This window comes from Orbilia oligospora, assembly GCF_000225545.1.
Source record: "Orbilia oligospora ATCC 24927 unplaced genomic scaffold scaffold00078, whole genome shotgun sequence".
Lineage (NCBI taxonomy): Eukaryota > Fungi > Ascomycota > Orbiliomycetes > Orbiliales > Orbiliaceae > Orbilia > Orbilia oligospora.
This window is the reverse complement of record NW_011645635.1, coordinates 1156500-1172183: the sequence shown is the minus strand read 5'-3', so window position 1 is coordinate 1172183 and position 15684 is coordinate 1156500. Positions and strand designations below refer to the sequence as shown.

The 15684-nt window shown below is 44.4% G+C and overlaps 5 protein-coding genes across 5 annotated transcripts; 3 read left to right on the top strand and 2 right to left on the bottom strand.

Annotated features, from left to right (window-relative positions):
- Positions 1–101: 101 nt before the first annotated feature.
- On the bottom strand, positions 102–1149 carry AOL_s00078g354 (uncharacterized protein; the record flags this gene model as incomplete). The annotated part of the gene is made up of 2 exons (XM_011123617.1): positions 102–455; positions 523–1149. The coding sequence occupies 2 exons, from the start codon at positions 1147–1149 to the stop codon at positions 102–104; spliced, it is 981 nt and encodes a 326-aa protein (XP_011121919.1).
- Positions 1150–3020: 1871 nt separating this feature from the next.
- AOL_s00078g353 (uncharacterized protein) lies at positions 3021–4819 on the top strand (the record flags this gene model as incomplete). Its single annotated transcript, XM_011123616.1, has 2 exons — positions 3021–3117; positions 3228–4819. The coding sequence occupies 2 exons, from the start codon at positions 3021–3023 to the stop codon at positions 4817–4819; spliced, it is 1689 nt and encodes a 562-aa protein (XP_011121918.1).
- A 272-nt stretch (positions 4820–5091) lies between these two features.
- On the bottom strand, positions 5092–9030 carry AOL_s00078g352 (uncharacterized protein; the record flags this gene model as incomplete). Its single annotated transcript, XM_011123615.1, has 1 exon — positions 5092–9030. The coding sequence occupies one exon, from the start codon at positions 9028–9030 to the stop codon at positions 5092–5094; it is 3939 nt and encodes a 1312-aa protein (XP_011121917.1).
- Positions 9031–10495: 1465 nt separating this feature from the next.
- Positions 10496–11473, top strand: AOL_s00078g351 (uncharacterized protein; the record flags this gene model as incomplete). The annotated part of the gene is made up of 1 exon (XM_011123614.1): positions 10496–11473. The coding sequence occupies one exon, from the start codon at positions 10496–10498 to the stop codon at positions 11471–11473; it is 978 nt and encodes a 325-aa protein (XP_011121916.1).
- Positions 11474–13181: 1708 nt separating this feature from the next.
- AOL_s00078g350 (uncharacterized protein) lies at positions 13182–14355 on the top strand (the record flags this gene model as incomplete). Its single annotated transcript, XM_011123613.1, has 3 exons — positions 13182–13278; positions 13395–13470; positions 13590–14355. The coding sequence occupies 3 exons, from the start codon at positions 13182–13184 to the stop codon at positions 14353–14355; spliced, it is 939 nt and encodes a 312-aa protein (XP_011121915.1).
- Between the last annotated feature and the right edge of the window lie 1329 nt (positions 14356–15684).

The following is a 15684-nucleotide window of genomic DNA, read 5'->3' as shown; positions in this document are numbered from 1 at the left end:
GCAATAGTTGAGTATTGTATTTTTGGAAGGAAACAAAGCAAAGAGGCAAAAGTATCGCAACCACACTTGTGGAGATAAGTGCGGCTAGGGTTGAATATCAATCAGAATTCAGCAGAATGGCCATCTCCTAGTCCAAATGATAGACCATCAAACTCATATTGAGACTCTTCCCTGGCCGTTCTGGCGGCTTGGCGGGCGTGTTTTTCGGTCCACGAAGCATACTCAATCTCGTTGATGACTGCCTTGCCCAAGAGTTTGTGGAGCCAGATATGAACTCCCTTCAACCCAATCTCATTTTCAGAGCTCAATGCTCCGATATACCCGCGAAAGACATCTGCGAGTTCTTTAGTGGTGACTGCACCCCAGTCACCGTAGTGATGGATGTGCTGCTCCATCCGGTAGCATATGGCGAAATAGTGAGCTTGGTTGTCTGTGAGAAATGATTGTTTGATTTGCTAGGAAAGGGATCATTGTTAGCGAAGGATAAATAGACCAATTGGGTGAAGATGTAGTAGTTTTTACCTCCTGAAGATCATATTCGAGGTCTGCTCCTTTGGAGCCGATGATATCTTCCAAAACTTCGTCCATGATAATGACACCGGTACGAGCATAGGAAGGCTCCTCCAGCTTTGACTTTAAAAAAGCCTTCATAAAACGGCTTCCGCTACTATCATTAAAGACACCGTTTTGGTTTGGAGAATGACCTTCAACCTTGTCTCTCATCTTCTTATCGACCTTCAAGATTTCCCTGAGGACCTTTCTGTTCTTAATGTCTGGCAACGCAGGGAGTTTAACCACTGGTCGCGTTTCAAAAGGCTCCAGATGGCCGATTGGAACATCTAGTGGTACGATATTGTTGGAGTTCATGGTTGCTCCGTCGTTGTTGGGGTTGATGGGCCTGTCTGCGCCGGCTCCGAAGCAGGAAAAGTTATTCATGCAGTCCATGAATTTTCTCATGACAGTAGGAGATGTATGTCGTGGTTCGTTTGTGATGGCAGGCTTTGGAAGTCTATGTCTCTGGATATGGACTGAGAATGAGGTTTCATCAGAGTTTGAGGTATTTTCAGTTTTGATTGTCTTTGGCTTCTTCACGAGGAGGCCTTTGGGAAGAGGATGATGAGGTTCGGTGTAAAGCGAGTGAAGAGACATTTTATTTTATATATAAGGTAATTATGAACGAGAGAAATAGTCCACAATTATGCCCATGACACCGGTACCGTCTTAATGGAAGATCGACAGTTGCGAAGTGGCGATGAAATGGGGATGAATTGGGACGGAGCCGTAGTCTCGTGGTAGTCTTGTGCATGTGGTAGTCTCGTGGGACGTCAGATTTTATATACCTAAATCTGTACTCCAGAAGGCAGTATCTATAGCAACAGCTCACCGGTGTGAGCCGCGTTGTAGCACAAGACTAGCTATGCTTAGGCTATCCCATAATTCTTCTCTGGAGACTAGCCGTTTCACCGATTTATATATATACTTACCTGGGTGCCTTCAAGTTTATAGCTTATATATGGCCGCTAACTCAGTACTTGAGCACTGTAAAACTTAGCCTCGTATTGTGTAAACCCTTTGAAATAAGTGCAATACATCAAATTTGAACATCTGCTTTACTAATGTAGTGGCATATAGATTCTAGAGTCTTACCGTTAGGATAATTGTGAGTAACCCATAGAGTTCCAGCTGCATGACCATACTGTACCATGGATATCTAGCTCTCCCTCTAGGTATCTATTCCCCTGATATATCGCCCTAAACCCGCCTTTATATTCTATTTACTTACATATAGAGATTAAAATCATTTATCCTGAGTTTATAATATTTTGTCGTTCACGAGGCCAACCATTCAGATTAATCTAAAGTCAGAAGCATATTCTTATGACTAATCTCCGCCAGTTTATACAAAAAAAAAGAAGGAAAGAAAATTAGGACTATTTCCATGTTTATTCTCTTCGATAAGCTACCTACACGGTCGATCGATAGCAATTGCGTGGTATTCAACCAGGTACCTGTTGCATTTTGTTCGTCCGCAACACAGTTCATTGTCCCAAATTTTACCGTTGTAACTAGGGAAGGTGTCCAGGTGGGCTTAAATTAGCTGGAAAGGTAAACTTATCTATTGTGTAAGGTTGGTAGTATCTGATAGTAAATATGATTTGTCTGTACATGTATGGTCTGCTTGTATTTCGTTGTATGTATTTTGATCAAATCTTTCCGGAAGCGGTGTTTCAGACTGACTAAATAAATGCCTTGCAGTCTCCTACATGCATATACTAAAGATCAGATTCAACTGTAACTCCGCGGACACGAAAACATGAGCGTCCATCCGAATGCTTAGCGATTAGAATAGAGAATAATTCTGGGTTAGTTGCTCATGTTCCGGGCTTGAAACTTCGTGATTTCGGTTGTGGGCAACCCTCAACATGGAAATTACGGATGGCCTGGAGGATTTCCATATTTCCTGAACCACTGTACTATGAAGGGAAGCACATGCAAGTTTTTAACCTAAGATTTTCTGCATTGTGTCGGATAGGGGTGAAGGGGTGCTAGTAAAAATGTGGTGCTGGTTTACAAATACCTGCCGTGTGGCTACGGGTCACACAACAGACAGCAACTACTTAGGTACTGCTCCGTATAAGTCTTCCCAAATTTCTTTTTCGGTAGTTCCCCGAATCAGATCGATTTATTCGGCAAGAATCTCAAGCGTTAGTGCGACACAGGTTTCGACGGGGAATTTTATGGAAACGTACATGCATGATACACACAACAGCAAAAATGTTTTGGGGGGAAATTGTGTAACACGCTGCAAAACATTTTCGCCCGTGGCGCAGTTCCACCTAGGCCTATGAAAGCTGGTCCCTAGTACTGATGATCATGATGTCTAGCTTCTATGCGAATTCGAATGGTTGATATCATTTAATTGTATATATAATTAGGTATATATATAAGAGGTAGTGTAGTGTATCAGGTATAATACAATTTAACAGGATTAAATCAAGTATAACCAATATCATTTTATAATGTCTTCATACCTCTTAGAGCGCTGGTCGCTCACTTTCTTGTTTCTCCTGGGGGTACTATCAATGGCAACAGCTTCTCCAGTGGGTCCCCGTTCTTGTAAGTTTCACCGTCCGTCCAATGCATGCATAGAGATATCAACGCCGTAGGGTGTGTCTAGTGCACATGCTGTATCTTCAAACGAGAAATACTAAATTACAACGTTACAGGTAAAATAAACCCTGCCGACCTTCCGGACCTCATAGATATAACCATAGACGAAATTTCTGCACATCTTCGCGACGGCTGCTTCTCCTCCTACCAGTTAACAAGCGCTTACATCGCTCGCATACGACAAGTGAATTGCACCTTCCACGCAGTTCAAGAAATAAACCCCGATGCCCTCGACATCGCCAAAGCTCTTGACAGCGAGCGATCTCGCGGCAAGATCAGGGGCCCACTGCACGGCGTTCCTATTCTTTTAAAGGATAACATAGCAACACTTGACAAACTGAATACTACGGCTGGTTCCTACGCCTTGGTGGGGGCAAAGGTCAAAAGAGACAGTACGGTAGCCGCTAAATTGCGCTCCGCTGGTGCAATAGTCCTCGGTAAGGTGGGCTTGTCGCAATGGTCTAATCACCGTTCTAGCAATAGCACCCCAGGCTGGTCTTCCCGTCACGGCCAGATCACTAGTGGATACTATCCAGGGTTGCGTCCTGAAGGTAGTAGTAGCGGTTCCGCTGTAGCTACGGATCTAGGTCTCGCCCTCGGAGCTCTAGGAACTGATACATCAGGCTCGATTGTAACTCCTGCTTGGAGGAACAATTTAGTGGGGATAAGACCTACTATGGGCCTCACATCTCGAGCTCTTGTAATACCCATCTCTGAGCGACAAGATAGTATAGGCCCTATGGCTCGTACTGTTAAGGACACCGCCTATATCCTTTCCGCCATCGCTGGGAAATGTTCAGCAGATAACTACACATCTGCTATACCTTTCGACAAGATTCCAGAATACTGGCGGGATCTGAACAAAGATTCCCTTCGAGGTGCTAAAATCGGCATACCTTCCGCTGTTATAAAAGATATTATGAACAGTACCGATCCTTTCAGAGTGGAGTTTGAAAAGGCAGTGGATATCATCCGCGATCTTGGCGCCACCATACACGAAAATCGAGAATTCACGGATTACGAAGACTACAAAGCTTTTACTCTCAACTTCACGCTATACTCGATCTGCGGGATGGAGTTCAAGACGGGTATTAAGAAATATCTAAACGACCTAGCAGTTAATCCCAATAATATCAAGGACGCCTTTGGTCTTATCAACTACACGCGCTCAGATTCAAGAGAAGAGTACCCTGACCGTAACGTATTTCTCTGGGAAGCCGACACCGAAAAGCTTCCGTGTGAAGATAACACTTGCAAGGTGGCATGGGACCTCACTCAGCTTCGTTATCGTCTTGGTGGCGAAGGTGGTATCTTGGGTGCGCTCGCATCCGCTGGAGGACCTGACGGGCTAGACGCTCTAATCGTACCAGCACACTACGCTCCTGTTGATATTGCTGCAATTGCTGGCTTACCTGTAGTTACAGTGCCATTGGGGTTTCGTTCGAACGATACAGTGGTAGAGAAGGATGAAAGAGGGGTAGTAACAACCGCGCCGAACGAACCGTTTGGGCTCCTATTCATTGGGAAAGCATGGGACGACCAAAAGTTGCTCAATTTCGCCTATGCATTCGAACAGAAGACGCAGGTTAGAAAAAATGGACCGAAGCAATACAAAAGACCTACAGCCCAGATAAAAGATTTTCTGTGAACAGGGCCCAAAGCTGCAAGGAATTTTGGAGCCGAGAAAGTGTCGATTAGTGTAGATATTTTGAATTTAGTTAAGCCTTTGTAAATTTAGTATTTGATACGTCTAAACAAATCTTTCCTAATCAAGCATGATTTGAATATAATGGGAAATACCGATGTTATAGATGCTTTTAACTCAACAGAACTTCTATCAAACTACATGCATGAAATTATTAAACCCAATTCGAACCAAAATGATTCCGAATTGATGATCACGCCCCCTCCATTTAGTCACTAAGGTGACGTCTCAACCCCGGCTTTCGCATCGACTTCTGCGATCTCCTTATCTTCGCCGTGACCCTTCGGTCCCCTGAGCATATTCATAACCCTCCCTTCAGCTGCAACTACATCTCCCCAGCCTTCTAGATACTCCACAAGAGCCTTCTTCAAAGTCTCAACTTCCTCCTCAGTATTCCCATTAGAAAATCTGAACATAACCATGAAGTCCTCCCCTGGTAGCTTCGAAATCTTGAGAAACTCTTCAACAGTCTTCAACTGGGCGACCACAAGTGCCAATTTCCCAGCCTTTTCTCCGCCGTGGAGCGAAGAGAGTCTTTGATCCAAGCTCTTGGGTTTCTCCGAGATCACTTCCTGACTCTTAGTCTCGTCCATCTCGACGACTTCCTCCGTCATGATGTAGTGTGCCAAATACATCTTACTTGGTTCCGGCTCCTGTGGCTTTCCAACCATCCACGGGTCTCTATAAATCTCTGCATCGCACTTCAAGAGCGATAAGATGGTCTTTTTCTCTAGTTCCTCTCCCGCCTTTAATTTCTCAAGAATTGTCGCAATATTCTTCCTGTTTTGAATCTCCACCTTTTCAACATTAAATCTCCTTGCAATCTCTTGTGCCTTCTCTTGCAATTGCTGATAAACCTTCTCCGCTTCTGTAAAACCACTCTCCGCTGCTTCCCACAGTTTTCCCTTCAGCTCTTTCAACGAGGCCGCTCGCTTGGCATACAGTTGTGCAGCTGCTTTCCTTGTCTCAATATCCACCTTTGTGATATCACCGGTCTCTTTCAGTCTTTTAAAGGCCCTCATCACTCGATCCAACCCCCTCTTCCCCTTCCTCTTCGAGTATTCCTCCTTTGGCACCAAAGCAACCATCCTGTCCGCAATGCCCTTTACAACTTCATCCTTCCCTTTGAAATCCCCGAGTAGCAGTTTACTCAAAATTTCCAACGCAACTTCACTCCACTTCAAAACCACGTTCCTCTTCGCAATACGATCTCGAATCTCATCCTGCTTCATCTCATTCATACTCTCTCTCAGTAACTTCGTCACAGGGTCTGTAACTTGCTTCCTCAACAGTCTGGCAACCAACAGCCTCACATTCTTCTTGAACTGTGCTTGCGGCCAGGCTGTGTATGGGAACAATTCGATAATCCTGGCGTAAAGCCAAAATTCTTCTTTGGGTGGTGCCTCTAATGTTGTGGTCTTCGACAACATCTGCCATGCCATACTCATCGGCTGAACGCCTGCTGCCAACATAGTCATCAGATATCCGAATAGGCCCCTCATCATCTTGGTAGTCGTATCAACTTCTTCTCCAAACTTTGCTTCTTTGGGGATACCAGAGCGGGTGGCCGCAAGACTCTTCATAGCATCTGTAAGAGCGTATGCTAGTAGGAAACCAAGATCTTTACTTGCTGGTGGGATTTGAAACTCTCTAGACTGTATGGCTGATGTAACTGTTCCTCTTTGGAGGATTCTGAACATCGAGACGTGATGTAGGTTGCATAGTTCTACCCAGAATTGGCTGTAAGGGTGCTTAATGTTGATGAATTGATCGAAGCAGGCGAAAGCGAAAGCGGAGCCGGATTCGTTCTTTGAGACCCCGTAGGGGAAACTAAGTGCTAGTTCACCTTTGTTCCTAGCCAACGGTCCTACATGGCCATCCTGTGACATTGGGAGAATGATTCCGGAATCTAGGCCGCTGAGATACTGAACTCTGTCATCAAGGCTACAGACATTCGATTCCCTGTTGGTGATTTGCTGTAGATGTGGTAGGAGAGTGGACTCCTTGACTTTGCCAAGCAAGGTCTTGAATTCCTCTTCTTCTACATTGGCGATAACCATTCCTATATCTGAACAGTGTTCTTCGAGAAGAGAAGCAAGACTTTCGTATGTCATATCCTTGCTCGCCGCAACGTTATCGAGAATCTTTTGCTTTCGGATCATCTGTTTGAGATCGTACTTGCGAGTTGAGGAGATACGAGAGGAGACAAGAGCACCTAGGGCATCTATGAGCCATTGAAAGGCGACCTTAGCTTGCTTTTCAGCTCGACGGTACTTCTCCATAAGCTTGGGATCACGGTCTTTCCCTCCCGAGGCAAGGAGATGGTCAATGTACTCTTTCTTGGCAGGAGCAATAAGCTGATCCATCATTCCCTTGAGAGAATTCTGTAATTTGGAAGTGAACGCTGGTAGTTCCTTTGGTGATAAAACAACTTGTGCCTGTGCGAGGGTATCCAAGATATCCGGTTTGAATTGTTCGAGTTCCTCAACCTTCAATGAAGTGAAATTGGTGTATAGGTCATCGGTGGAGCATACAGCGCCTCTGAAGTAAACCTTTGTGTCGCCTTCAATAGAAACAATATTGGTCCACGGCTGTCTTGGAGCATCACTCGGCATATCCAACAGAGCTCGGGCAGATGAAGATACGATGATTTCCTCGATGGCCTCCGTGATGTCTTCGCCAAACTTGGGGATTTCCTCGAAAATGCCAGTCCATCTGATACCTCTATAAAAGTAATATCTGTCGCCGAGCTGAATGACAATTATTGATTGAGGGCCTGCCAGTGAGGTGATGGCATTGACTTTAATGTCATTCAGGATGTCTTCGACTGAGACCGTATTCTGTGATGGTAATGGAGTAGTGGTTTGAACAATGAATAACCCATTACATCGAATATCCGGATTGAGCACACGAGCTTGATCAGTCATACGATCAGAAACTGTCAAGACAACAAGTGGAGCCTTGTCAAAGAGCCGCTTATATTGCGGATAGTTGACCTTTGCACCCTTGAAAGGTTTTCCGAGAGCCAAGATCATGGACCCTTCTAGAGGATTGCCCAATACACATGGAAGGACAACTTTTTTGTCACTGGTATCAACATCAGCCGGCTCCTCAGAGTGAACGGTGATACCCTGGAAGTATGTGATATAGTTCCCACCCTTGCCCTTTGCACATTCTGGGAACTTGCAACCTTCTTCAGTTACGAATAACGGTTTCTCTGTATCAACTTCCACGATCGTTAAATTTTCTATCGCAGTATCGTCTATCTTAGACTTCTTCTTTTCATGCTTCTGAGCTGTTCCCGATTCCTGAGTTCCGGTTTGTGGTGGCGCGGGCGCAGGCGGCTCTCTGGCAATCGCCCGAGTGAGGGTGTCCCCTCCAAGATTTGATCCACTGGCAACCTGATTCGAGGTGACCGCTGTTGGCAAAACTGAATAGCAGACTTTGTCGCCGCGCCTTCTTCCAACAACTGGAACACAGATGGTTGCATCACCAATAGTGGCTTGGTCCAACGGAACAGGCACAACATACATAATCTTCGCATGGTGGTCGCAAATCGTAACAGCTGGGTTCTGTTCCTTGAATCTGTACAAGGCAGTGCTGCTATAGCCGGATACAAATAATGCAAAGGGTTCCTCTTCCATTTCTTCTTTGAATACAATGTGATGGAGAAGAGTTGTGCCTTCATTTATATCGCCGGAGTGTTCGATACCCGGAAGAGAATACTGCGTTCTATTACAGTACAGCACCATAGACCCATCAGCCTTTCCTAGACAGAAGTCGTAGTATGTCGGCATTCGGACAGACAAAACGACAATCGACATCTGCCCCGCCACGAAAGGAACTTCAAGGTAAGGGTTTACGAGTGAAATGATCTGATAATCCTTGAAGGCTTCCAAGGCATTGAACATTTCTATCCTTGTAGTAATGGTTTCAGACAGGGTGTTCAGGTCAGTGGCGGAGAAGAAATAATCTTCACTCTTGTCCGAGATGTTGATGTTCTGGATTTCATCGTTCTCGAGGAGGAAAAGTGACTCGAGGAAAGGGTGAGCCGTGCCATTGGGGTTGGGAAGTGACCGCAAATAATCCGAAACATCCTCTTCCGTTTGAAGGAGAGGATTGAAGACAGTCTTTCTGACTTTGGCGAGCGACATTTTGTATATCTCGGACGTGGGACGAGGGAAATATTGTAGGATGCTCTGAAGCATGAAGCGTCTACTAGCTGCTGGCTACTGCGGGGCTGTGTGTAGTTCGCGTTGTGGCTGTTGGTGTTTTCGAGGACGCACAGCTGCAGTCGATTGACGTCAATACAATGCAATAGGTAAAGGGATTTTCAAACCTCGTCTGGCCTATTAAACGTTTAAACTCGAGATTTTGAGAATTGATCGGTTTCGACGAAATCCAGGCCAGCTAAAGCTGGTTAATATATGATTCTAAACCCTCCAGCTTTCGATTTTCGCGCTGACAGCCGGCTGACTCAAATCAATACGCGCAGACGACCAAAGTGAATTCTCAGGCACAACTCAGGCTTGACTCCACCAAATAATTATAAGCTCGGGCGTGCGCGTGGGCTAACCAAGCAACTACGGGAAAGGGGTAAGCTAGCGTCCAACCTGGCCTGGTTAACTACATAGCGGCTGGTTCTAGGCGTTAACTGGGGCTGACTCAGGTTTAACTGCTTTGCCTGCACTAGCTATATTGATGATTGACCAGCCACAAGCACAGGTGCACGCAGCAACAGGCGGACAAGCTAGAGGATATTGATCGGTTCGACTACCTCATATGCTCATGAAAATATATATTCGAGGACACAATTGGTCTCGTTGATACAATCCAAATAAAATGTTTCCAAGCAGATACTATCGAATCGAAATATGTTTCCGGGGTTAAGTTCAGGTTAACGAGTGCGGTCTTGTAAGTACCAGGCCTGTGAACCGTGCAGCTGTGTGCGCGAGTGACGTTTCGAAGCTCGAGGACGGCGCAGTACTGCTGTGCACAATCCAACAGCAAACGCATTTTGAAACGGGGTTGGAAACCGAAAAATTATGAATGATTGTCATATGTCATGTCATGCCCAACTGACCTAACCACGAACGGTTGTGCTTGATTAGCCAGAAGGTATATAGCTAGGGTACGCGAATGCCTAACTGTAACGGCGGTTGGTATCACGAGGAGCTATATCCAATTAAATATTAAAATCTTGGCCTCACCATGGTGCCATATGGCGAAGAGACTAAGATTTTAGAGGCCAACCAGTTGCCCTGTAAATAGTCAGTTGCTCTGCAAATAGGTTCTAGAGTATGTCCCGAATTCCGAGCTCCGCATGAGTCCAAAGTCTCACTGCCTTATCGATTTCGACGGTAGCTACTAGCTGGATTGTCACATCACCATAGCACTGCGCCATATTACTTTAAATTTGGTTTATAATCATATGTGCCTCTGGCTTTCCCATAGTAATGTTTAATTCACAATCATTTAAACCAATTCTTTACTATATATATCGATATTTATAAAATATCACTACAGTACTAGAGATAACCTATCAACCACAATTCAAGGATTGTTTAAGCCAATTAAATTATAAAAAAGATATAATTTTGCTCCAAGGTCTAAATTACCATGCGACTTCTCTCATTTATTACCGCTGCTAGATTTATCTTCGATCTCCCTTTCGCCGTCACATTCCCAGCTGACGCCGTTGTCCAACCCCTACAATCACTTGAAAAAAGATTGTGGCTCGCAGACCTACCGCCCATAGAACCGGAGCACCCGGGAGGCCTCTATCTTCTACGCGATCAAGGCCAAATCGATCACCTTATGAGATACGGCGACGGGCCCAACTGCCTGTTGGTCCTTTTGGCTTCATCTCGAGCAAACATAGAGGATGAAGAAAGATGGATAGGATGGCCGCTCGGCAATGATACCTATCGATACAACGGGGAAAACAAATGTCAAAACTTCAAGGATCTACACAAGTCGCTTCCAAATCAAGTTTCCAGCTACTCAGTCACCGGGTACTGCGAGTGCGAGTTTTTTGATGATGAAAATTGCCAAAATACTAAATTCAGGGCTTTTAATCGCGCAGACGATACCCTCAAAGAACACGGAAATAACGACCTCCTCGAGAGTTATAAATGTTGGAAAGAAATGCATATAAGCAATAGTGTAACCTGTTTCGTATTCTATGGACCACAGGGCCTTCGAGGCCGACTGGCGGAGAAAATAAACAAGTCGCACCTGGATGGTGCTGATATCAGTGGAATTGAGGACGGTTATGCCATGGCAACTCTTCCGAATAGCAAAATGTTTGTTGATGGCCCGGGGAGTGCGCTTAAATGCTACAGGATGGAACCGAATATTCTAGTTGAGAGTATCGTTGTTAGGGGATGCTCTTGCGTGTTCTATCTTGATGATAACTGTTCTATGCCGCTTTCTACTTCATTCACGGGAAAATATGGCATTGGAAACGCTGGTTGGGATAGCAAGGCCGTGGTTGGCGATCTTGACAAAGCTAGCTTCAATTCGCTACGGTCTTTTACCTGTGCACCCCCCTATGGTATTAACTGGCACCCTAGATATGGAAATTTACCAAATTAAGCACGCCAGTTTGATTCTCATGCTTCTAGGTAATTGATGGATTAAGATTTGCTATCGTAACTAGCTCTTGTGCAGTGCAGCCCGCACCCGGCAAACTAAGAACTCGACTACGTAGCTATAGCTTATTTTAGCAAAGTAACTAAATGTATGTATTCAAGCAATTATTTAATGCTTATACTCGATTAGGGTCCGTAATAAATGGGCTTTGTACTATAGATGAATGATATATTCAAACATACTAAGTATAACTATTATAATATTACGTATAATTAGAATCTTAATTGAACTGCGTATTACGGGGCGTCACTTACTGAGGATTTGCCGGTTCTCCAGTACGATAATCATAATACAAGCTTTATAAACCCTTTTAGAAGCTAGCTGACCACCGGTATTAATTGCCGTTTTAACGGAACCGGTTTCTGTTATGCATCGTTTAGATGCATATATGATACGCACTCATGTGGATATAAGAATTGACCAGCCGTTCACGCCGTGTAACACTCCAAAGTTTGCCTCAAATAGGTCGTAAATCAGCCGTATATGATTGTAATATATAGATACTTTAGCTCTAGGGCTATAAGGTAAGGGCCCGGAACAAGTCGGCCGAAGAGACAGGACCCAGACCTTGGATCACAGGGACGTCAACCATCAATGTAACTGCACCCGCGAAGGCCAAAGGCACTCAAAATACCAGCCACATCTCAGAAGCTTAGGTACGTACCAAGACGGAGGGCGACCGTAATTAGCATGATGCATATGCAGGGCGCTGTACACTTAACAGGGATCAAAAAACACCACCCTCCCGCTCCCGGCCCACAATTTTCGTCACCATGAATAATTCTCTTGAAAGAACGTCAACGCTCGCTGTCAGCTTTTCGCTAAGCTTTTCTATGTACGGAGGACGGCTTTTCGATACATCTTGATTCTGTTACTGATTTATTGACGCCTGCATATAAAAACTTTCAAACTCCTACAATTCACGGAAGACCGGTATCACCAGGCGGGATCCATCTAGCTAAGGCGGTTAGACACTTTATAACAACAGGAGCTACTAGTCCCTAAATATACGTAATATCTTCGAATTTGCACTTCCGTCTCCCCGGCCTTACTTGAACAGGGAAATCCATCCGATAATCTGTCGTGCATAAGAGTTGAAAATCGATCTCCATAGTTGGTTGAATAATAAGATTTCCTACACGGGACGGAGGCTTAAAATCTAAGCGAGAGATCCGTTAGACGGTTAATTGGCAAAAAGAATTACAACGTTCTCCATGATCACTCGCAATCGGGGAGCCGCTGAAAATGTGCGATGATGGTCATGCCATCAGACCAACCTGGTCGGTGGGGCCAGGTAGACTAGTACTGTATACGTATAGGGTAAGAAAGGTATTAGGATCAGAAGTACCGAAGAATTTACGTACGCATGACGAGCTCTTGGTGGACATGGTCCAAGCTGGTCCCGCGGGCCCGAATTCGTTTTGATACGTATTGCTATATTTTATTTTTCTGCTTCGCAGTCTACATAAAAAGCGGCCATTTCTGCTCCTCTTGCTTTGATCTGTCACTTTTCAAGTCGAGTTAGAAGGACATCCTGCATTTTTAATATTGCATATTGGTTGCGATTTCCAACCAATATATATAAACAATTCTTTGATTCTACAACTTGACGTAGCTAGGAAGCCACGTGAGGTTAGGTTATCAATCAAAAATGCGGTTCACACCATTTCTCCTTCTCATAGGAGCAGCAAGCGCTGCTGTTCCATCTGTATTAATTAAGACATGTAATGGGAACAATTGCTTGAGAGGTAAGGTTGCTGTTGGCAGAAAGATCTGAATTTATCATATTCGGGCCTCGAACCTCTTCTAGGTCTGGGTACGAGACAACCTCGAACTTTTAACTAATATTTCTTGGTGAATTTAGCAATAGCAGCCACAGCACCAGTCCATCTCACCAGGAGACAATCAGAGGATTGTTCGTCGTTTTTTAAAAGTTACAGGTACTTAACTTTAGTTCCTTGCGTCATCTATGCCTCTGGGCGTTCATATGAGCAACATTTAGATTTATAAATTTATATAAGAAGCTTGTTATATTAACTTTTAAACTTGAACGTAATAGTACATCTACTACCACAGAGAAAATAACCCATACACCAAGGCCCGAAACAGTTACAAAAATCACCGGTTTTGACGCAATAGGGATTGAACGCTGCCCACCGACACCGGCATCGACACCTCCTGTCCCAACGTTCCCCAATTATGTAGTCTCAGGATGTACTGGAAGCGCTCAAAGCGTCGTCGTTTCTCGGTTTTCATCCGCCTGCTCCTGTATTGGTGTCCGAGAGACTGCCCCAGTTGTCACTGTTACACAAACAGTCGAAGAGACTACCACTGCTGCCGGTATTGAAACCGCTGTTGCGACCGCCTTCCATATCAAAGTCCGCGGCAAAACACCGCCCCTCTATCTTCATATTCTCACAATTGATGGAGATCAGTATGGAACTGCCTTCACTGAGAACATAGCCGATGCTGTTGAGTTCTCCCAGCACGCCGAAGGTGGACTTAGCAGCAAATATGGACAAGTGGCACCTTATTTTGCAGACCCAGACCTCCCGATTGGAGGAGTATATTATGGGGACCCGAACGATCCAATCTTTTACGTTGATATCGAGTCTCTTACCTTTAACCTGGAAAACTGGGAATCAGGTGACAGACTCCCCGGGCAGACTGGCTTTGAGACCTTCGCGATATCACCCCCACTGGTAGAAGCAGGCTTCCCGCCCCTACTACTTGCTGGCAAAAAGGGAATTGATTGGGCCCCATATGTGGAGGATGGGTTCGAAGTCATCCAACTTCAGGCAGTGCCGATCGCCCCTCAGTGCTAAGAACAACATTTGAGGGGTTTAGAGGACACCGATTGCTGAGCTATGGGATTATCCTAAATATTCCCGTATGGTAACTCTATTACAAAGCTTCGGCCAGCTTGTGCACATGTGGGATGCCAAGCTGGAGGGTATTTCCCCACTCTTTAATATTAGCAACCCATATATTGATGTATCTAAACTATTTCATAATGCACTAATCTAGTCAGATCAGTTAATGACCAATGTGTTACGCTCAATTCTCCTTCCTCTAGCTCTATCATTTAAATTGACTTGCAGTAAGTTAACTAATTGGTAGGTATTCAAGTAACTAGTAATTCATATTTGGTCGCTGCATTTACTATTTCGAATTTCACGGTTAATGGGTTAGCCGTAGCCCAGGGTTTCCATGAATACTAGGAACCCTAGGTCACAAAATATAAGAGAGATACAGTTGCCGTGAAGTCGAGAATATTTTATGTGAGCAACCTTCGAAATTTCGTCAGGTAAACACAGTCGTCGAGCCTAACCATATCATCAACTAGTGACCTAGAAACGTGTTTTTTATAGTATTTGGATATTTTTTAGACGTATATGCATCTTTTACAGAATCAAAGAATATACAATTAGTTTTTCTTCTCATGTTGGAAAACCTGGACACGGCGGCCATGGAAATACAGATCCAAGATTTAAATACAATCAGCGACATTTCATTGTAGCGCAGTATCGTAGTCAATCAAATAAATATTTCTTTTTAAAGTTTTTCTAGGGAGTTCAACGGGCACACTCACCACCTTTCCTACCGAAGCCTTTAATATTGGTAGTGAAATTTCTGTTTTCACTACTCAGATTCCCAGTCCTACAACTGAAGTCCTGTCTCTTGCAGCTGGGTTTCCCTCCCTTACAAGTTAAGTCTCTCACAGAACTAGCTAGCGAGTTTCCGACTATTAATATATCGATATTTCGACAATTTATTCTCAGGATTCTATGGCTCGTAGTGTGATACCTATCGCTCCTAGTGAAGTTTCAAACACTACTACCATGATTCCTACTACTACTAGTGAAGTTTAGCCGCAATATCCAATACGCATATAGATAGATTTTAGGCAGGTATCGGGTTCTACATCTAGATATATATATCTTGGAACGGTGGATTGGATTAGGTTTTCGTTGCGTTTTCCCGTTCTTGCGTCGACTCCTGCAGCTCATTGTCAGCTGCCCCAGCGCCCCAGTTTTCACCCGAGTATTATATTGGCTAGTCAGGAACAAGTTCAATACATTTTTTTGTTTTATATAGCCTCATTTATTGTCAGTACCATCATACCAAGCGAACTGACTTTTCAACTTTTCCAC